Consider the following 23877-nt stretch of genomic DNA (forward strand, 5'->3'; position numbering starts at 1 on the left):
TTTGTATTGTAAAGAAGTGGTTACAGAAGCTTGTAGACAGCTGTGCTGGCATGTCAGACATAAAAATAAATATATTTTGTTATGGTATTGAGTTGATGTAATACAAAAAGACGGATATACAGATCTCGGGATACATCCTCAAATCTTATGATGACTTGCATTGTAGACTGACCTCATAAGCTATGGGTAGGGAAATGTTCCCTGAGGACCAATCACGTTTCAGTAACCACGAGTCCGTGCAAAGGCTCTAAACAATGCTGGAATCTAAAATCGCTGCCACTTGACATCTTTCCAGAAAGTTACAGGGGATCTTTTGTGCCATTGTTCTACTGGTCATAAAATTGAAATAGCTTCATACTAGTCAACCAGGGTAAGGAATCAATAGCAGCAGCAACAGCATGATGCAAAGAGAAAGATACCCGAGAGAAGGGAAAAGACACATTTGCAAAGTGAATCGCAGAGTTAAGAAAACATGTTATTCCATAGCAGGGGCTAATGCCAGGGGCTGGGGAATGAATAGAGGCTTTGTGTGACAGAAAATCCTAGCTAAAACTTCAGGAGGTGCTGAGAAATGCAGTGTACCACTGAGGGATCAACCCTACAGATACCTTCTTTTGGAGCCAATCATGATTTTGGTGGTAGATGGAAGGAGGTAGGGCTTTGGAAAAGCAGATGAAAGATTGAAAACAGGACATGCAAGTTTTGCTTCTAGGCACCTTAAAACCACATCTCATTGTCTGGGTCCGGGACTTCAAGTGTTTAAGCCCAAATACATAAGAGTGGAAGTTGTGGGCAAAAGCAGTGGAACTGTGTTTCAGCGGAATGTCTTTACCCTCTTTATGCAGCTTTACCTCTCTATGGCTATCTTGGGGACTAATAACTGATGATATTTGCATGACCACATCTGCAGTCAATGATTCTGTCTCTTTTTCTTGAGAGTTTGTTATTACGCCCCTACTGTCTTCTCTCAGTTCTTTACAATTTGTGACAGCATTAGGGAAACCAGAAGTCTATTTCTGTAATATCAAGGTATTCACTGGGTGATGTAATAATTTGTTTGGAAATGACGAAGAGAAGGACCGGTATTTAAATCATTCTTTCACTGACAATTGCACTGACTTACCAGTTCATAATGTAATTTTCATTCTGTGGAAATGGTGCTTTAGTAGGCTAGTGCAGGTGTCATTTTGCACTGACCACTCAGTGCAAGTGCTCCCTACGAGATTCCCCAGTTGCTTTATAAAATGGTTTAATTCAGTCGTGCAAAGCATGTAATATTTCAGGGTTTGTTAACCTTAACACATCCAAAGGTTTAATGAATGAAAACAATTCTGAGACTAGCAACTCTTAAAATACCGATGGATACAGCATCACATCTCTGTAGATAGTAAAAAGAGAAAATGGACTGTGGTTGACCTTCTCTCAGACAAGCTGTATTGAGACAAGCTAAACAGTGTCAGCTACTAACACAATGACAGGACTTATCAGAACAGATATTTATCTGTTAGAGCCTTTTTGCACAATGAACTGAGAGCATTGTGTGAGTTTTGTCACAGCTGAGATGCACAACATGGCAGGAGAAGGAAAGAGAGGTTATCAGACCATCGTGATGCTATCAATAATAAGACGTAAAAAAGCAGCCAGTATGGCCCATATTTATACTTTTTCAGCGCCGCATTTGCGCCGCTTTTTGACGCAAAAGCGGCACAAAATTACAAAATACAATTGTATTTTGTAATTTTGCGCCGCTTTTGCGTCAAAAAATGGGCCAAGGTTTGGTAAATCAATAAGTTTGACAGTAAGTTTGTACTTGAGCGTTGATAAAGGTAAAACAATGCCTGATGCAATGCAAAATAATTTAAGTAAAAAAGGACAGGTTTGTGCATGCAATGCATGGACGAGAAACAATAATTCAATGCGTGATGATGGAGTATACTTTTCAGATGGAAAATAGTCACTCATGCTTTCCACTGGAGGTAGACAGATATTTCCTAACAGTGAACAGAAAGAATGTAATATTAACATATATGCCTGGGGCTGATTAAAGATGTGACTGATAATTAGGGCTGCAGAAGTATATGGTTGTGCAGCTGCAGCATTTTCACATAACTATGTATTTGCTGCCACTTGTCACATAAACCATCATCCGCAATATAATCAGCAGATTTTACCAAAATAGAATATTTTCTAACTCGGGAGGATCAAAAAGTTTCTAAAATAGTGTCGGACCATGCCACTGTGCTGTGGAAGGCCCTGCGGAAAGATGGACAGGTCATCATTCAGTTGCACATTGCTTCTATTCGGATGTTAAAATAGCAGTAATGAAACCTTTACACAGACAGTGTTAACATGTGAAAAATGACAACATTATTTAGCAATACTATCACATTAGTCAAGCCTATTGCATAATTTGGTCTTCTTCTGCCACATAATTCAGTGGTTCTGCTGATAATGTCTCAGTCCAATGGATGTAGGGTTCTGAGGCAAACAAGCCAATGTCTGAAAGAGACTGAAATAAAGACTCTTTGAGGGTGTGTAGTGCCACTACACTTAAAAAAACAGAGGCCGGCAGGTCTCTTCACACAAGGCTACAAAGAGAGAGAGAACAGGGGCGATTAGGAGTTCTAAGTCATACAAGTAGACTTGGGAGACTCTACTGTGTTACTAAACACAACGTGTTGAAAGGGGGAGGGCAGGAACATTGGGGTTTGCCCTATATTCAAGTAAAAAAAGTTCTGACATCAGAGCTGGTCTGACAGGTTAGCTGAGGTGAAATACAAAATGTATTTTTTGCACAGAAGGCATAAAGTGAATTAAGCAGTACAGGGGTGAGATCTTCTAAAATAAGCTGGAGTCGGAGACACTGGAATATGGAATGCTGCTGAGGACACAACACATGAGCTCTCACTCAGTAAGTTGTATGTTGGTAAGTATTGCTTTACACAAAGAAAAAGCTTTTGCGTTGATTCACAAAGTTTTTGGGGGGCATAAAACTGTCAGCAAAAAATTATAATCGAAGTACAAGTAATTTACAAGGGATTTATAGGGTAGACATCTAGAAGTAATGCATTGGTAGGCTCAAACACCTCAAAAGAATTCATGCATAATTTACTCAAGTATTTCATAATCTATGCAACAGTAAAATTTGAGAAAGTGTGAAAAGGGGCTATTTTCACCGGTTGCAATGATAAATAGAGAAGTGGTCAAAGATATGAAATTAAAATTACGTGAAGCTCAGAAAGGTGTACTTCCCCAATAACAAATAACTTGTCTTCAGCGGGGTGAAAGATGAGATAAAGCATTCTAAGTAATTTGGGTATCACAAGCTGTATCTACTCGAATTACATTTTAAGGGAAGTTAGTTGCATTGGTACAAAGGAGGAAGAACTACAAAGGGCTAGATGTACGAAACATTTTTGTTGTTGCAAATGGCCTGATTCTCAGATTTGGGCCTTTTGCAACTACAAAAGGGCCTATTCTTAAGTACAAACCAAAAATTGCGATTCAGTATAAGTTATCAAATAGCAATTTGGGTTGGTGACCCAATACCATTTCAGTATTCAGAAGGGGAGTGTCTAGGGTATCACTTTCAAATGCCGATCAAAGTAGTAAGTATTAATGTTTTGCGACCAAATTCTGGTTGCAAAACATTATCTCTTACCACAACCTCAAAGGAGGTGGTAAGCCATTCGCAAAGGGGAATGGGTCCATGAGGACCCCTTTTCTTTTGCAAATGTTGTAAAAAATATTTTTTAACAGTAGGCAGAGTTTTGATGGACAAGTGCCTACTATTAAAAAAATCTATTTTAACTTTTCATTTTTTTGGGAAACGTAGACTGTTTTCCTTTAAGGAAAATGGGTTGCATTAAAAAAAAACGCTTTATTTAAAAGCCATCACAGACATAGTCATCTGCTGACCTCAGCAAGCCACCATTGGTATAGGAAATATGTAAATTACAAGGGTGCAGATTAACCACCATTGGAAAAGATTCTAAAACAGCAGAAAGTCATGACTAACTCACTTATATGCATTTTCGCAAAGGCTACAGCAATAATGTAGGGTATGTGCCTTATTTGGATGATTTTCCAGGCACAAAAGTCTTGAAATAAAGCATTTTAGTTGAAGGACAGAAAAAAAACCCTGTTAAATGTAGGGCTGACATTCAAAGTGCTCTTTCCCGCTCACAAAGGAGTTCGCCAGCCATGTGCTGCGCGCCACCAGAATGAAAGCCAGTCATCAAAGTCACAGTGGGTTCCCCTCTCGAGCACGATAGCACTGATTGCCATTTGAAATTCCGCCTACGCTGAACTTTGCAAACCCGCAGGGAACAAAATGTGAATACCCTGTCCAAAACCAGTAGGGATGGTAATGTGCGACTGTGAGATAGGAGATGGGAAATGGAAAGATAAGCGGGCTTCTGCTCTGTCTTAACCAAGAATGGCCGTGCTCTTTATGTATCAGTCATGGTCTGTTGCTGTGGGCTGTGTGTCTAAAAATAATACAAATAGGAAGGCAGCCCCTGGGCATCAAAACGAAAAAAGAAAGTGGTGATGAAAGTGTGTAACTCAAAGGCCAGCCTTGAACTTCTGTGTATCTCTACTGGTGTCTGGCCTATCCCATGGTTTGAATGCTGTGTGTTTTAGGAAGCTGGGCACTTACTGGTAGAATAGAGCTCCTAAGCAGCTTCTTCCCAGATAGTATAAAATAGTCACCCAAATAACAAATAAAATCAAGGCTAGCTTCAGTTAATAAGGTGCCTCCAATGTGCAATAGAGACCCACTGTGAAAAAAATTCTACTCCAATCACCCTGTAATCCAGAATGATCACCAGACCTGACCACTGGGCTACAATATGGGATTATTAAGTCCCCGAGAAGGATTGTGTGTGCACAACCTATTGCATGGAACAACTGAGGATGGCCATTGGTAAAGCATTATTCTTCTTGTAGCCGCAATGTGTTTCCAAGACGATAAGAGATTCACTAACAGCAAACAAAGTGTAAAGGTTAAGGCGGAGCAGACCTCAGCGAATGTTCAGTACTTTGTCTAGGGTTCAGATCATACTTTGCATGGGTTTCACCTTCAGCTTTCTATTCATTAGAGCAGCCTTCTCCCAGAAGTAGCTCATGAGCTTCTGATAACTCTCCAACTACCTGTAAGTAGCTCTCCTGTGTGCAGCCCACCCAGTCTACTAATTTGGAAGCTTTTGCTTGGCTGAATTAATATATGTATATCAAAATCCAAAAGCATATTTTTGAGACAAAAAGTGTGGTTTTTCAGAACTAACAAACTGATGTTTGGAATAAAATGTCTGATTTTCCAAAATATATATAAAGTTGATATTTCATTGATAAATCATATAACATTGGGAGGTCATTTGTGATATTATCTCCTTGGTACCAGGAGAAAATCAGCTACAGCTGTTATTTACTAACTATGGTGTTTTTGTTGCCTCCCTGCTTTGTTTTGCTTTCACAGAAACACGTTTATTTATTTATTTTAAATTTTTATATATCACCTTGTCACTGGAACAGGTGTTTCGGTGCTTTACATACACACAAGCATTCACACATCACACATATGCATGTGCATACTTCACGTATGTTTACCTTGACTCTGGCAGGAAAGCAGACAATCACAAGAAAATTGAATGTGAGGTCATTAAACTTGTGATCAGGTGTTGCAAATGAGGGCCTGGGAATCAAAAAGCACCACTGAAGTCCAAAGTTTCAAACAGGACTTCCCTCTTCTTTAGGACACGTGCAAATCATGCATTCTCCATAGTTTTAGAAAAATACAACACTTTACAAGTGAAGCAAACTATGTTACTTTGTTCACCCCTGCCTAACATTGACATACTAGTGTTGTACCTGCACCATTTCCAGGCACTCTCTTATTGTCTCATGTACAAATTCTTTGCAGGCAGGCTGAAGACCCTCAATATCTAAACCCGCTCAACCCAACTTCATAGCAATAGCAAGTCTATTCATTCTAAAGAACTCTAGTCGAACCTTAAGATTCATACGTACGCTTCATAGTTCAGTTTGCCCTATCAATTCACAAGGCACTTCACGATTTATACACAATGCTGCACAATGGCGCTGTTCCCATGTCTGTCTGCTAGCCAATTTGGCCACAAAGTCTCCCCTGTGCCTCAATAGATACATATTGATAAAAAGATGGCTTGCGATAGTAGGTTAGGAGACCAAAAGTTTGACCTCATGGGGAGTTTGCCCAAATATATGGGCTGCACCATGCATTTTCCTGACCAAGACAATTGTCTTTTTTTAGTGCACAAAAGGTACTTTTGAACCAAACGTTTTAATAAAAGACATTTCTAACATCAATTACGAGGTTCACTCCAAGTAAACATGGGGAAAAGACATGTTGAGCCTGCATCAATTGTGTCAGTGTACAGGGCTCATGACCAGCCTACCTCTGACACTGTGCAGTTGAGCTGAAAGATCTGTCCTTCTCCTTCCACCTGCCGCACACAGAGTTTGCAGATCAACTCCACCGTGCTCAAGTTTAACCGCTCCAATGTGAAAGTGCAATGAAGGCTTCTCTGACAACCGCTCCAGATGTGGTAAAATGGAATTTCCTGCAGCATGTCGAAGGAAACAAAGAGCATTTTCTTTGTAAGAATAACACAGAGGGAAAGAGAGCAAAGGAATTTCACTTTTATAACACAACCCCTTTGCTTTGCATATGTGGACTTGGTCTTACAGAGTGTGACAACACACTATTTTACAGCCTGCCCCTGCTGGAAGGTTTGGCATTCAGTGGTAGCAAAGATGCCATATCTTCCTACATTGACCACCCAGTGCAAGATGAAGACAAGATTTTAGGGGGTTTGAGAGGGAGATGGATATGATCCTCACAATTAAGCGGGAGATGGGGTGACAGCTCACTTCTGGAGTTTTCTCCCTGAAATAAGAGGAGCAATGGTGACAAACAAAATTCAAAACTGGTGGTAATGGCTTCTTTTAATGTAGTTGTGCTAATGGGATTCTTGGTAATAAATTCATTCATTTTCATATAATTTACAAAATCTACACTGACTCCAGTGTATTGTCCCATGAATGTCCCATAGAGACAGAAGAAATACCATGAAAATTGTTCTCCATAATATCATAAAGGAAATGTTGGGTCTGATTTAGAATTTGGAGGACAGAGTAACGTCAGAAGGGTGATGTAGTATATTACTCTGTCTCCATGATGAACATCCAGTTCCTCAATGTTAGAGATATGTGCTTGCAATGCAGAATCTCTTAACATTAGCAGGAATTGCCATCACATCGGTTTCTGTCATTGTTGTAAAGTTTGACGGACTGCTACGTAAAATATGACATCCTTCTGTTAAACTGATACATAGTTTTACTTTTCTTTTCAAAACATACTGCCATAGCACCTTTGGAGTTTTCTCGTATGGTATAGGAGTCATTTTTTATTTTTACTGACTCTCACCTCTAGGTTTTACTTGGAGGAGACAGACAGTAAAACAACATTCTGACTGCCCACTGTAAATTGAGTGAAAGGCCAAATGGCTAACTTCTAGCGGGCTGGGATATGTGGGTGATGGGACCAGAGTAGACTTTGCTGTGGACATGTTGGTCCACCCACCTCTGAATTTGTTGAGCTAATCGTCAGTTTAATGAAGAGGGTACTCCATTGATGTTGGGGTGGAGTACTTTCTCCATCAAACTCTAAAACAGCCCCTTTAATGTCCCCTTTGTTGTCATTGTAGTTAGGAATGTTAGACAAACCTGATACTTTGCCACCAGCTTGCTCTTCCAGAGTGAGTGTGTGATGTCATGAATGGACAGGCGCAGGTTATGTGTACTGCCTTTGAAATGCAGGGTCTTTGGTTCATCCAATAGCTGTCCTCCTATCTGCCTCTCAGACTGCAATACTTCCTGAAAAGGAGTCATAAAAGATCAGTAATACCTTCAAAGAAACAGATAATTGATGATGTGCACTTCTCAAGAGGTCTGCCAGAGATCAAAGGTGCTTACTGTAGTTCAGATACTCTCAAATAAACACACGCTAGCCATAAAACGAGGGACAGTTACTTGCTATATTCTATTTCATTATCTTCGCCACATTTCATAAATTAAAATACCTACATGACACATCCCAGAACAAATGCAAAGGATATTATCAAGGAAATGCCTTTCCTCAGATTCACACCATTGACTATATCACCAGCACTGAGGAAGGATTTTAATCATTTTGATTCCCAGGAAGATCCATGACAGGCACAGACAAGGTACACACCTGCAATAAGAGTAGTCTTTCATGCATATAGACTGCAGATTAATAACATTCAGATCATTGCTAGGACCCTCCGTGATGGCTGGCACACATTCTAATTGTTAGAAATCTGATTAAGGTTACATTGTGAAAAAGGTGTAACATCAGTCTTTTAAAAATGAGCTCTTTTAAGATTTGTAATTTTTATTACAGTATGGATTGGGTCCTCCCTGATGCTTGGAAAGCATTATCAAAGGAATAACTTATATAATGATCATATGAAAAGTGTTGCACATCTATGACAGTAAATGTGCTGCCTGTATCTTCATAAATTCACAAAGTTTCTTCTTTTTCTTATACTTTAGATTGTGGGAATCAACGATGGGCGCATCACAAATGACTCTCTACAATGCTGACCCAAAGCTCACAATGGCCCACACTCTATTTCCATTTGCAGATTCCATGTTTCAATATGCTGAGCTATTCATAAATACGTTTTTATAAGACATTTTAAAGTTAAAATAAATTGTATAAACATTTGAACAGTAGGGTATCATCTAAATATATTATACATTTTAAAACTATGTAAAACATATTAAAACTTTGCATGTATACTCCTCAGGTGTGTAAGTATAGCAACCCTATATATATACTAACATGCTCTATATATTGTTTCTCCTTATAAATATATTTAAATGCAATCTCTGGTATTTTGTGTCTGTGACTGCTTTTTTATTTTATGCCTGAAGTTTGAAGTTGTGTTTTTAGCCACAAAACATTTAGGCCCATATTTATACTTTTTGACGCAAACCAGCGCCAGCGCTGGTTTGCGTCAAAAATGTTACAGCCGGCTAACGCCATTCCTACGCGCCATGCGGGCGCCTTATTTAAGAAATGACGGTAGCCGATGCTGCGGACTGGTCTGAGTAAATTAGCGCCGGCGTAGGGGAAAATGGGGGTTGTGCATCAAACAATGGTGCAAGTCAGGTTTGAGGCAAAAATCATGCCTCAAACCGGACTTGCGCCATTTTTTGACGCACAACCCCCACTGAAATGACTCCTGTCTTAGTAAAGACAGGAGTCATGCCCCCTTGCCCAATGTCCATGCCCAGGAGACTTCTGTCCCCTGGGCATGGTCATTGGGCACAGTGGCATGTAGGGGGGCCCAAATTAGGCCACTTGCCACTGTGCGCCGTTTTTTAAGGCCTGCCCCCTCCTGTGCGTCAAAATGACGGTGGAGTATAAATAAGGTGCACAGGCCTTAAAGTCATTTTTTGGGCGGAAACGCCTACCTTGCATGTCATTAACGCAAGGCAGTTTCCCGCATCCAAAAAATGACTCACACAGAGGAATTTTGACGCCGCGGGCTCGGGCGTCAAAGTTTAAGTATGGTGCACGGTTTGCGCTGAATGTGCGTCAAAATTTTGATGCACATTCGGCGCAAACAGAGTATAAATATGCCCCTTAGGACCTCTTTTACGATGTTTTGGCACAGGGCAGCACTGTAAGAAATCTTTCTGTGCTGTCCTGCATCAAAAAGAAAGAGCACAAATGCAAAGTATCTTCCTGTCATTTCTTCCTGCGCTGGCGCACAATGGTTACCATGTGCCAATGCAGGCACCCTTGCACCAAGGTGCAAGGGTGTCTGCATTGTAGGAATGATTGTTTTTGTGCTGGAAGGGGTACCTTCCTGCACAGAAAAAAATAATAAAGGCATTTTCCTCCTTCTTTGTGTGCTACATAATGCAGCACACATAAAAGGAGGATAAAACAAGGAGAAATAAAGATATTTCTCCTCGTTACACCTCCCCGGGTTTTGACACATTCCTAGGTTTATGAAATCTTGTAAATCTGGGATGGCAAATGCCATGGGTGTTACATGGGAAGACCCATTGTAACACCCAAGGCGTGCTTCCTATCATAGTGTGAGGCAAAGCAGCAACTTGTGCTGCATTGTCTCACTCCATATCTACAAGGACATGAAAAGCCACATAGGGTGGCTTTACGTGGCCTTATACATATGGATCTGCAGTGTGTGCCGCCAGGCCCTCATAAAAGTGACATGCCTACAGCACAGAAGGGCTTGTAAATAAGCCCTTAATTGTCTTGTAGTTGAAGTCTTTTTAGGTCGAGCGCGCTAGCACTCTGGCCTGTTGTAATCTGTCTGTGGGCTTTTAATCACACCCACTGCACGCCCATTACAATAATTTGTTTATGCCTTTCATAAATCCTTTGTTATCATTTGTAAATGCTTTATGTTTGTCCGTCCTTGGGGCAGTTTTGTTACCACCTTGGCCATTGACCCTGTTAAATGGGTAAATGCACAATTGCCGATACGTTTGTCTGTAAGCGAACTTCTTTTTCCTTTTGTGTCTCTTCTTCGTGCTCATGCTCATGGCGAGCATGGAACTTTGAATCGGCTTGCTTATGTCAACTGTTTTACTTTTCATTTTCAATTTATGTGGCAAGAAAAGTCCAGTTAGGAATTTACAATGCTAATAGCTCTAGCTCAAGCAAACCCGAGACCCATTGCATTCCAAATGCTTGTTTTAAATATGGTTCTGGTGTGCTTTTGTGTAGTGTCAATATATTTTCTAGAGTGAGCATGCATTTACATTCAACAATAGACTCTCAAATGCATCGTCCTCATCTTGGTCAGACTGGACGTTTTTCATGCTGTCTTCCACATATAAGTGTTTTGCTTTGGAGTCAGACCTATGTTTGGACTAGTCCAAAGTTGCTCTCTGTCCCAATGCTATTTTGTGGCGTGCAGTCCTACACTTTTCTTTCAGTAGTTTGAAGCTTTGGGCAGAGAATGATCACAAAACTTCCACCTTACATTATTGAGGCCCTATAGAATTCCAAGTAGGTATATTGCTAATTACATGGAAGACAAAGGACTTAGGGCCTACTTCTTCACAATGTGAAAGATATCCCACCCACTGTATTACAAGTGTATTATAATTTACAGATCTTACTGTGTTTTTGTCTATCACAAAAAGAACATTTAAAAATAGTCTGTAAATTAAACATTGTGGAGTCATTTTCCTTTTAAGCTGAAGCACTGTATCCTGTACATCCTTCGACAGAAGGTTTTTTAGTCCTTGAATGGTCAACTCCTGACTCTGTAGTTCGGAATTGTGTGTCAGAAAGAATCATCTGGAGGTAGCACCAACTGTAGAAGAATGTGGTTTTTGTCTCACCATCAAAGTGCATAAATCGAGGCAAGCCAAAGGTCAGGGCCTACAAGTGAAAGAAGAATAAGATACCATACCAAGCCCAACCACAAGATGGTAAAAGTATCTGAGGCACAAGCCTTCAAAATAAGATTATTGCTCATAAAATACCTTATACACTAAAGGAACAGTGCAAAACATTCCCAGAGAAGAATGAACATATCAGCCCACAGAACCACATATATAGGTACTGCTGCTCATTGTAGCCCATCAACCTAATCTAAATACATTGATTTTGAGTCTGAGATTCTTTTGAATGTCGTACAGAAACCATGCTGAGCACCAGACTGAAAAAACACTTATTTCAATGGGCTTATTTAGGATTTGAGAGCATTGGAAATTCATGCAGAAACAAAATAAATTGTATTCAACCAGGAGAATCACTGTCTTCATGCTTATGTCTTTGTCAGACATTAAATGAGCCAAACAGTTGAGATCACCGCCGACCTCCAAGAATCCAAGCAAACATGCCGAAGACTCGAGAGGAAGTGACGCCAAGACCAGACACATGACAACCACACAGCCTTCAAGAACGCCATCTGCAGACACCACCAACTCATCCAAACCGCCAAAATAATCGCCTTCAAAGAATGCATCAACAACAAGGCACACAGCTACAAGGCGCTCTTCAACATCGTGAAGGAGCTCTCCAACCCCGGCTCCAACATCAAACAAGGCCTTTACGACTCCCTAGCAAACTCTTGTACCACAAGATCACAGACATTCATGACAGCTTCAATACTCAGAACCCCCCGTCAACCACCGATACCACAGACTCACCGCCCACCAGCCTCCTGCTCTCCTGGACCCACGTCAACGATGACGACACCATCGAAATAATGAACACCATCCACTCCGGCTCACCATCCGGCCTCTGCCATCACCACATCTTCAACAAAGCAAGCTCTGTCATAGCACCCCAACTCCGAAAGATCATCAACAGTATCTTCGAGGCCGCCACCTTCCCGGAGAGCTGGAAACATGCCGAGATCAACGTCCTCCTCAAAAAACCCAAGGCGGACCCAAAGGACCTCAAGAAATTCCAGCCCATTTCCCTGCTCCCCTTCCTGGCAAAAGTCATAGAGAAAATTGTTAAAACAAACAACTGACCTGTTTCCTCGAGGAGAACAACACTCTGGACCCATCCCAATCCGGATTCCGCAGCAACCACAGCACCGAAACCGCCCTCATAGCTCCTACCAACAATATCAGGAACATACTTGACAATGGCGAAACCGTGGCCCACATCCTCCTGGACCTCTCAGCCGCGTTCGACACCATCTGCCACAACACCCAATGAACATGCCTCAATGACGCAGGGATCCGCGACAGAGCCCTGGACTGGATCACCTCCTTCCTCACTGGCAGAACTCAGAGAGTCCGCCTCCCTCCATTCCGCTCTAAAGCCACCAAAATCATCTGCAGCGTGCCCCCGGGATGGTCCCTCAGCCCGACCCTCTTTAACGTCTACATGGCTCTGCTCGCAAACATCGCCCGATCTCACAACCTCAACATCATCTCATATGGCGATGACACCCAGCTGATCCTCTCATTCACCAAGGACCCCGCCATCACCAAAACCAACCTCCACGAAGGAATGAAGGCCGTTGCCGAATGGCTGAAGAACAGCTGCCTGAAACTGAATTCCGACAAAACTGAGGTCCTCATCCTCAGCTCCACCCCCTCCGCATGGGATGACTCCTGGTGGCCTGCCACACTGGGAACCGCACCGATACACACCGACCACGCAAGCAACCTGGGATTAATCCTGGACTCATCACTATCAATGACCCAGCAAGTCAACGCCATCTCTTCCTCTTGCTTCAACACCCTCTGCATGCTACGGAAGATCTATAAATGGATCCCGGCTGAAACCAGAAGGACGGTCACCCAAGCCCTTGTAATCAGCAACCTCACGGGTGATTAGTGCGCTTTACAAATGCTCTGATTGATTGATTGATCCTCTGATCAAAACTAACCACTCCCTTAAATCCATATAGCACCCCTTTGATCAACAACACTTTAGAAGAGTCCAAGCAGCCCATTCCTTTGCAACCTCCCTAATTACCTCTCCTCAAAACCCTGTCTGCCCCCTCCTCCTTCTGAATATGAACCATCATGATATATGTATCCTAAAACCTCCTCCTAAATATCAAAATAGATGGAGCCAAGATGGAGCATAATGGCTGGGCAATATCAGCTCAAGCAGAATATATGCATTGTGGCCTGAGGAGCATGTGTTTCATCAAGGAGCAGATTTACTAAAATGTCACCCAAAGCAGCACAGCAGTCAGAAATGCTCCACTGTGTGTGACAGAGGTGGAGCAGGACAGCTCCATATCTACAGAGATATGGCTCTCCCCTCCACTATCCCTTGCGTCAGTTCAGAATTTTTCTGCAGTGCACAATGCACACACCTTTAAGCCATAGTGCAAGGGTGTGGAGGAGAGTTTAGCATAGGTTTCGTACTGGAAGGGCTACCTTCCAGTGCAAAATACTAACTAGACAACTTTTAAAACTTTTCCTACTTTGAATGCGTGCTGTGTAGTGCAGCACACATGCAACGTCGGAAAACAAAGGAGAAATGAAAATGAGTGCAGCGCCGCTTTTCTTGCACCCCTTAGTGCCCCCGAACAGCACCATGTGTGCACTGTATTTAATATATGGCGCAACATGGCTGTAGTTATGGAACTTGCATCAGAATTTTCGACGATAGTTCGGAGCTTTGTAGGATTAGGTGTGCCTACTTTTAATGCCTGCCTGCTTTTTCGGCAACCCCTAGTGGGGTAACACCCCTTTTGCATACATTATGCCAGGCGCAGGCAGAATGTAGCGCAAAGGGTTACAAAGTAGTGCAATGTATGCACTGTGCCAACTTGTAAGCTTGGTGCGGTGATTTTGGCCTCAGTGGCCCACATTAGCATAAAAAGATGATGTTAATATGGCGCAAGGAGGCACTAGGGCCTCTTAACTCTGCCCCTTATTCTTTTAATGCCTAGTTTGAAAAGGCATTAGTTTTTGATGCAAAACCCTGTCTCACATTGTTGGTAGATAGGGTTTTGTGTCAAAGAGGGCGGGAGGGTGGTTGCATGGGACCGCCCAGGTAACATCTACTTGATGCTTAATACAGCAAAACAGAGCTTTGAGCTACTTTGCATTACGTTTTTTCAATTTCCAGTGCAAAACAAGTTTTGCCCTGGAAAGAAATTAAAAAATGTATTTCGTGCTGCACAAAATGTTGGATAATCTGCCCCCAAGTGTTATGGATCCACTCAAGTGCTTTTCTATCCCACAACCACTGCAAAGTGTTTGGAAATCTGAGTCCGGTATGATCAAATAATAGGGTCAGTTCTGATGCAGCATTAAGCGGGCCACTGGAATTAGGTGACAGGGAGAACCACATTTTATGGCAGGGGTGACTAAATTATGCGGCAAGAAAAGGCAAATTATGTGCTGATATGTGGAGCATTTTTTAATAGTATCACTTCATTATTTTGGAATTTTTACACACAATAATTCGGTCTGGGTAAAGATTTCATCTTGCTAGTACCGCTTTAACAACTAATTGGAGAAATAAGCACCTGAAAGATGATCATTTAACCTTTGCAAAGGGCCTTCCACCGCACGTGACCACATAAGGCTGTGTCTTTAAGCTTTTGATCCGTTTGAGCTAGAGCATTTTTTGTTAAAATCTCTAGATTAAGCAGTAGGTGATGAATTATGTGGCAAATGAGGCAAATCAATAATTATGTGAAGACATCAGCAGCCACATAATCGTACAATTCCAGTGGTCCTGGCTATAAGTAATAAATACTTCTTGTGAGACCAAAGTGAAGCTCACGGCTTTCTATTGGACAGGGATCTTTGCAGCCATTTTGCAGTCAAAATACTCTGAGACACCTAAGATGGTCACAATAGCCAGGTGGGATAGAAGAAAGCATCTCATTAGAGATGAATACTCTGATCCATTAGCACCACGTGGGGAAATTGATGCTGGTGCTCCTGCTGAACCCACCGCTTGACAAATTCTAAAGCAAAAGCAGTGTTTGTTTCTGAGCCATTAGCCAAAAGGGCGCATTGTTAGAAACCTTTCAAATGAGGGGTCTCTCAATCAATCAGCTCCAGCTTATTTGTAGTACACTCTAATTACCTCATCAGTACGTGCATGCAAAAATCGATTGCAATTATCTGATTACTATGGATCTTCATTATGTCCAAATTAGCACGCTGGGTCGTCAGGAGAGGGATTTGTGATATTCTATGAGTTAATTGTGCTGCCCCAGTGGGTCAGAGCTTCGCACTGTACCGCAGTGTTACGCTCAGGACCGCACAAGCTGCGAGACTCATTTGACCTGCCCGCATGACCACCGCCATGTTTAATTAGCACAGCTTGCAAGAAGGCAGCTTTCTGACTTCCAGGTCTTTTGCTACAACTTTTGCCAGCGATCTCTGAAGGAAACTTGATATTATCAGTTTTGCGTGCCAAGCATGGGTGTTAAATGTACCTGCTGCTGCTACAAGTTATTTATTCTGCATCTGTGTTGGTAAACACGGAAGTGTTCCTATCGACCCTTTCTGCTTCCCTTCCAAACAAATTGTAAGGCTCTCTGTTACAGATGTTAGAAAACTGAAAGGCAGAATAATTCAAATGTATTAGGTATGTGGAGTATATCTGATTAATGAAGATTAAAGTTACACACAAGTGCTAAAAAAGTAAATAGTGCAATATTATTGGATCGGACCAAGGTACATCTTGGCTGCACACACCGGCAAAATGCAAAAAGCTGACTGAAGGGTGTTAGTACTTCTTGTCTTAGGGACACTGCTTGAATGACCAGCCTCTGATGTAAAGTTAACCATCTTTAAAATAAATCTGTTACTCCCCTTCTCTGGCACTGTAAGTGTTGGTAAATATGCATGGGTCCTGTAGGGTTTGCAAAGGATTTCAATTCAAAGTCACTTAAATGAGATTTTTGTAATCTGAAAAGCAATTTGTTTGAAAGTATCCCCATTTGGAAACATGAATACACAATTTTCAGTTTATTATTGCTAATCCAAAACCACAGTTGGCGATCAAATCCTAATGAGTGATTAGCCCTGTCTGCAGATATTGGCTATGCCTGCCCTGTGGAGCTGTTTGTACCTTTCCCTAAGTCTTGAAGCTTTTCGTCAAAATTTTGCTGCATTCAAATTCCTTCTGCTACTCCACTCTGCTGATTTTCCAAGTGTTTACCTCTCTGCTTTCTTCACCTGTGAATTCTCGATAACTCTCTCTACCACTCCTGATTACAAGACTGCTCGGGTCCACTCATTTACTGTCAATCTGAAGCTTTCAAACTACAGTAAGTAAATATTGTAATTTTCTGGAGGAGTCTATGGAATCACTAATGGCGAAAGTCCATCTCCAACATAGGGTGGCCTTATTAAGTCAATGACCAAATTCCACATTGCTGTCTGCCTCCGGATGAGGGGTGAGCTAGAGAATGTTCTGCTGAGCTTATGCCTGAGGTTTATGTAGGAATATTTTGGACAGCTGCTTCTCCACAGCTTTTATCATCCCAGTGTTCCCAAAATTCTGTCTTTCGTCTGCTTCTATGAATCAAACACCCCCAACAGGCAGTCTACTGAACTGCATCTTGGTCTAATATACTCCGGCCCGTATTTATACTCCGTTTGCGCCGAATTAGCGTGTTTTTTTTCGACGCAAATTCGGCGCAAAACTAACGCCATATTTATATTTTGGCATTAGATGCGTCTAGCGCCAAAGTATGAGTAAAGAGCGTCATTTTTTTGCGTGAACGCCTTCCTTGCGTTAATGAGATACAAGGAAGGCGTTCCCGTCTAAAAAAATGACGGCGACGCAAATGCGTCGTATTTATACTCCCGGGCAAAAATCACGCCCGGGAGGTGGCGGGTCAAAAAACCCCGCATTTGCGCCACTATTTAACGCCTGGGTCAGGGTAGGCGTTAAGGGGCCTGTGGGCTCAAAATGAGCCCACAGGTGCCCTCCCCTGCCCCCAGGGACCCCCCCTGCCACCCCTGCCCACCCCAGGAGGACACCCAAGGATGGAGGGACCCACCCCAGGGACATTCAGGTAAGTTCAGGAAAGTATAATTTTTTATATTTTTTAATGTTTTTGTGTGGCATAGGGGGGCCTTATTTGTGCCCCCCTACATGCCACTATGCCCAATGACCATGCCCAGGGGACATAAGTCCCCTGGGCATGGCCATTGGGCAAGGGGGCATGACTCCTGTCTTTACTAAGACAGGAGTCATTTAAATGGCGTCTGGGCGTCGAAAATAATGGCGCAAATCGGGTTGAGGCGATTTTTTTGCCTCAACCTGACTTGCCCCATTTTAAGACGCCCTAACGCCATTTTCCTCCTACGCCGGCGCTGCCTGGTCTACGTGTTTTTTTTCCACGCACACCAGGCAGCGCCGGTCTGCTTGCGCCGGCTAACGCCATTCCATAAATACGGCGCCCGCATGGCGCTTCAGAATGGCGTTAGACGGCGCTAAATTTTTTGACGCTAAACTGCGTTAGCGCAGTTTAGCGTCAAAAAGTATAAATATGGGCCTCCATTTTGTTACAGGTACTATTGACTGTTCTCATAATTATAGCAACTGTGAGGTCCTTAGAAATAACTTTAGCTTAGGGCAGTGATCTCCAAACTTTTTAATGCCGCCCTCCCTGCCCCCCCAGTTGAAAAGTAAAAATCAATGCCCCCCTCGGAACTTTTCACAAATATTTTATAAAGATGGCAATGTTTAAATGTGTCTAGACTATTAAAACATTGCAGTTAAGTACTGTTAACTTTAAAAAAATGCAATAACATGTTTTTGTTTAAAACAAAACACTGTTATCTGTGTAATGCATCTTTTGGCAAGAGCCTGGCACCTCTCTGGGATCACTTGAGGCCCCCCTAGGGGGGCCTCCCCCCTAGTTTGAAGACCCCTGGTTTTATTTATCTTCATTTTTGCTTTTTCTATGAGTGCTGCACAATGCAAGCACAATGCAGCACACATAGAAAAAGCAAAAGGCCGTTAATGATTGTTTATATGCAGGAAGGCGTACCTTCCTGCATATCAACAATCATTAATTAACCATTGCCTATGTGCAGGAAGGTGTCTCTTCCTGCACATAAACAATCATTAACTAATGATGATTTGCTACTTCTATGTGTGCTGTGTTCTGCAGCACACATAGGAGTAACAAATCACCATTTTTGATTGTTCATGTGTAAGAAGGCATGCCTTCCTGCACACAAACAATCATTCCCTGCAATGTAGGCACCCTTGCACTATGGTGCAAGGGTGCCTGCATTGGCGTTAGGCAGCTAAATTTAGCGCCAGCGCTATGGAAAACACAGGGGAGCACCATATTTTTGTAGATATGGTGCATTCCTGTGTTTGAGAAGTGACGCAGTGCGGCGATGGCAAATTTGGCACAGCACCGCACCACCTTTTTTTAAATATGGCTCTTAGTTCCAAATACCCTGTGCCATGACCCCCCTCACTTCCTATTCATGAATTAACCAATTGCTATCTGTTGTGGACCCACTCTATTTCATCTCATGCCAAGGTTGTTTTTACTTTCTCTGCAGTACATAACAGTGATGCTAAAACATAAGTACAGGGACCAGTGCATTTATCGCCCTGATCGAGATCAGCCCATTGGTCAATAAAATGTCTATTCCCAGAGAAGGTATTTATAGGAGGCGCTACATGGTATTGCATAAATCATGTAGGCACCTTAAAGAATGGGTGCAAAGGTGGACTACATCTCTCTCAAATGGCAACTCACAGTTCGTCCAAATAGAGTCAAGGAAGCCGCAGGACCTGTATCTTAGAGTCACAGCCAGAGTTGTGGGGCTACAACTGTACAGTGATATATTCCATCACTCCTTCACACAGTGGCAATTTGCACTAGCTCAGTGTGCCTTCTGTAATACCACGAGGGGAAAGGCAATGAAGAAGTGCTGCCTTATTTGTCCTGCACAGCTGCATCTCTGCACACATGCAGCCTAGTTTCTGCGTGTCACTCACTATTCGTGCTAGAGTACAAAAAGATGATTGTGTAAGGTCTCCTGTAATCATGTCATGTCCAAGAAAAAATAGTTTACCCTCTCTCATTCTGCGCAAGATAAAGAGGCAATGTAGGACAACACTGAATGTAGGCCTGTGCCCTAAGTAGGCAATGCCCAACATCTGAGCCCGGAGGCTGGCGCATTCTTGGGGAAGAAGAGACCTCACATGATATTGGGCAGGATATCTTCGTAAAGGTGTTACTTTCAAACCCCCTTCCAAATCCCACATACCCCCATTTAGGCCAAGGCCGATAAATATCTTTGAGATAAGGGAAAGTCAGGAGCCCCTCATCACATTCTGCAGTGAGGGTCTATCATTTTGTGTTACGCCACTGGCGTAGAATGATCCCAGAAATGTAATAAAATGGTATAAAGACACCTCACTTAAGCATGTGTCTGGGCGGTTTCATGGTTTTTGGATGGTGACTCTAAGTAATTACACTAAGGAGATTTCCTGATTTGTGAGATGACATATCAAATTATAAGTATGGATTAATAGGGCATTTGCAATGGGTTGCACATTATTACCACCAAATTCTAAGAGGCATTCATTGCCACTCATGTTGTGTGCTAAACAATTAAAGCTTAATTTCTTACACAAAATGGAATAAAAAGTGCCCCCCAGACTGCAAAGGTTTCTGCTGCTAAGAGCCGCCATCTGCCCAGCCCGCGCCATGCTGGAGCTGCGTCCTAATGCCTCAGCAAAGATGATAATAAACTGCAATGTTGACAATGACGCTCCTGAGAGCTGCCCAGATAGAAAATGGAATCTGCCGGTAAACGTCTTAAATCAGCAGTGGGAAGCAGTACTCTGCCTATGCGCGAGCTTTTCTGCGGACAGCGTGGGTGCAGCACACATGCACGTGCAACGGTTACAGCTGACGAATGAAGCTAATCAGGTGTCTGCCTGCTGTGGACTCTGCACTTGTATATCCTGAAACCTAACAGGCAGTGGCGTAGAAAGCTGCCTCCCCAGGCCCTTCGGGGTGGTGGGTGGGGGGACGAGCTCTAGGAGTACCCAGGCATGAGATTTCTGAGTCAGTCCAGAGGGGGGTCCCGCCCTGTGCTTTCCAAACGGCCCCCCTCGCATTTCGTTACGCCACTGCTAACAGGGAGGAGGCGCGAGGAAGGCAGTGCGACAGGTCGCCATGACTGACCTCGCAGTAATCGTATGACACTTCCAGCACCAAGAAATACATGCTAACCCTTTATAAGCAGCTTGGTGGCGCGCCCTGAATGACACCTATTATAACACTTTCTCGTGTAATGTCCAGGGAAGCGTTCCATCAGTAGTTACTCAGCAGAGTCCACTGGCGCCTGCTAGCTCTGACAGGATTCCCAGTGAGGGGAGGGGGAATAGATGAACCACTAGATAGATACAGATTAACCAAGGTGTTCGCTAAACTGCATATTACGTTCTGTGGCCATGCACAGCTGTGTTACTCAGCTCCGACTTCACAACGTCAGTCCAGTGATATATATTCAGTCAGTCCAGTGATATATATTTTTCTGACTCTGGAACCGAATTGAAACACAGGATTCCTGGCTTTTGCTCTATGATTCTACCTCAGTCCTGTATGTTTTTGCCTCGGGCTGCAAGGCTACCGTGAGGTGAGAGTGGCATGCCTGTGACCTGCTGGAACATCATGGTGGAAGCACACACGTAGCTATGTTTATCTCCTACTCCATTGCTGTATAAACACTGTTGTGCTTTTGTCTAACCCCATTTGATTCTGTGTGCCTGGCAACTCTTTATTTCTCTATGCTTGTCTCAGTCTGGCTGCCTATACAGTATGCCAGTTTGTCTAACTCTCTCATCACTGACCTAAAACTCAATCCATCCCCCTGCCCTCTTATCAGCCATGTTATCTATTGCTCCAGGTATATCTGTTTGTTTACGTTCCCACATGTAACCTGCCAGTTTAATAACCTATATGTCTGTCTCCCTTCCATGTCTAACATCTGACCTGCAGTCTAACTCTGTGGCCACTTGTCTGTTTACTAAATATCCCTCTCTGCCCTAGATCAGGTTACCTCTCTGCCTATGCATCTGACTTCTTACCAAGCTACCTGTTGGTCGGCCTGTTCATCTGTTTATCTGCGTTGACAGTACTGATAATTCAGGCCGTGTGTATGTGCGCTGCAATACACCATTCACCAGACCCCAGACCTAGGATACGGTGATACCTAAGTATGCTGCCACAATAATGTTACGAGCACAGTACCACTCAAGAAAGGCACCAGGCCTCCTTTGGAGTCTGGAGGGAGCTTAAGTCATTCAATGTATGTAGAAAACGTTTAATGTGAAGTAGGTAGACGCCTCATTTTTCCCACTAAATGACCCCTACGTTGTAGGAAATTCTATTTTGTATCAAATTTTCATCTACACTTTGGATGATTTTCAGTTTTCTCCAAAAAGTAAATGATGCCCTTTGACCATACAGTTCAAAAAAAAGAGAGGGATAAGGGGGTATTATGGTCCAGTGTACATACCCCAATAAAGCTATAGAAAAATATCAGTACACTGTTCCAGTAGAAGGTAAGGAAAACACATGGGGAGGTCCTAAATTTTAGGAGCAAATAACCTCACACATCCAAGAGGATGTCATGCTTCATCATCGGTACAGCTCCTCGTCAGACCGGCGCTGCAATGTCTGACGGCTCCACCACAGATGGGGGGGCTCTTTGCCGGAGATCTTTTACAATGATGGTGCCATGACCCCAGGATTAAATGGGGGGAGAAAAAGGGAAATAGGAGAACAGGAGTGAAAAAATGGTTAAAATTGGTTCTCACAACCTCCAATGGGTAAAAAAGTTTATTAGACCAGATGGAAGGTCGGGACAAAGCTCATTCTTTGATTCCTAAATTTGCTGCTCTCAATCTGCACTTTGCTTAATCCATTTTTTGTTTCTATGCCCTCCGTGAGTTTGTTACCACGACCTTTCTCGATTTCTATTTTAAATAGAATCGCGCGTCACGTGACCGGACGTCTCTCTAACGCGCCACGGCCACACCTCCTTTCCCCTTCCGGGTCGGAGGATTTATCATCCCGGTCTACCGGCTTCCTGGCACTTTCCAGGATACGCGGACCCGGGTAATGGCACCATCATTGTAAAAGATCTCCGGCAAAGAGCCCCCCCATCTGGGGTGGAGCCCGTCAGACATTGCAGCGCCGGTCTGACGAGGAGCTGTACCGATGATGAAGCATGACATCCTCTTGGATGTGTGAGGTTATTTGCTCCTAAAATTTAGGACCTCCCCATGTGTTTTCCTTACCTTCTACTGGAACAGTGTACTGATATTTTTTTATTTCTTTGACCATACAGCCCAGTCAGCATGCTACTGGTTCGGAATGGAGAAGAAGGGGTGTACAGAAGTGACAACTAAACAAAGCAAATGGTTTTTGCGAAAATGGTGCATAAAAAAACTTCCTGCAGGCAAGGCAAGACACAGCCTTGTGCATGCCAATATACCAAGACTGTTCTTTCAGCAGCAATAAAATACACACTTTATACCATTAAACAACAAATCACCAGCCGTATAAATTGTTCCTGCAATGGTGCTTATAGCTACACTATAACATTGGGTAGCTGGCATTATTTTTATTTCTCTAAGAGCAATATGTATCTAGATATGTTCTGATATAAATCATGGGTTTCATTCAGTGACAAATGAACCACTACATTACCTTAAGAGCATCTTGAGTGTCATCAAGGCAGTAGACGCGAATGTTATACTCCAGCGATGTGCAGGACGCTGGCCCAAAGATGGCGAGTTTCAGCCGCTTGGCTGCAGACTTGGTTGAGAATTGTCCCACTAGAGCATATGTGCTGAGAGTTTCTGAGAGGATATGGCAGGCTTCGGAGTCCATCTGCACATAGCATGGTGTTGTGAAGTTCTCCTCCCCAACTACAACTACATCCTGTAAAGAAGAAGGGAAATATATTTTGAAAAAGTTTTTAAAACTTTGAAAAATGTTGACAAATGATCATCCCAAGCTGGCAAAATAAGGCAGAAACAGAATGCAGCAAATGAAAATATTAGAATATTAGAATCTTCCTCCCACAAAAGACCATTGTGGCTGATGAAAGGCTGGGGAGGGATGTACGCTAAGCAATAAGTTAGATATTGGGGGCAGATGCGTTTGGAAGAACAACAGACCAAGTGGGATAGCAGAAACCAAAATACAGGAGAAAGCAGCAATCAATAAACACACCCTAAAACCAAAGTGATCTCAAGTTTTGGTTGGAAGAGAACTGCCGGATTAGTAAATAATGGCGCGAAAAATGGTTTCACAA

At 42.8% G+C, this 23877-nt stretch overlaps 1 protein-coding gene across 4 annotated transcripts in view; it reads right to left on the reverse strand.

Annotated features, from left to right (window-relative positions):
* Positions 1–23877, reverse strand: part of UNC5C (unc-5 netrin receptor C) — a 394404-nt gene that overhangs the window by 9206 nt on the left and 361321 nt on the right. For all 4 annotated transcript variants that reach the window (XM_069238193.1, XM_069238177.1, XM_069238185.1 and 1 more), the window contains 3 exons: positions 23268–23501; positions 7768–7917; positions 6438–6602 (listed from right to left, as the gene is read on the reverse strand). In XM_069238193.1, the coding sequence (XP_069094294.1) occupies positions 6438–6602; positions 7768–7917; positions 23268–23501 (549 nt within the window). The remainder of the gene's footprint in view (positions 1–6437; positions 6603–7767; positions 7918–23267; positions 23502–23877) is intronic.

Source organism: Pleurodeles waltl, chromosome 1_2 (assembly GCF_031143425.1).
Source record: "Pleurodeles waltl isolate 20211129_DDA chromosome 1_2, aPleWal1.hap1.20221129, whole genome shotgun sequence".
NCBI lineage: Eukaryota > Metazoa > Chordata > Amphibia > Caudata > Salamandridae > Pleurodeles > Pleurodeles waltl.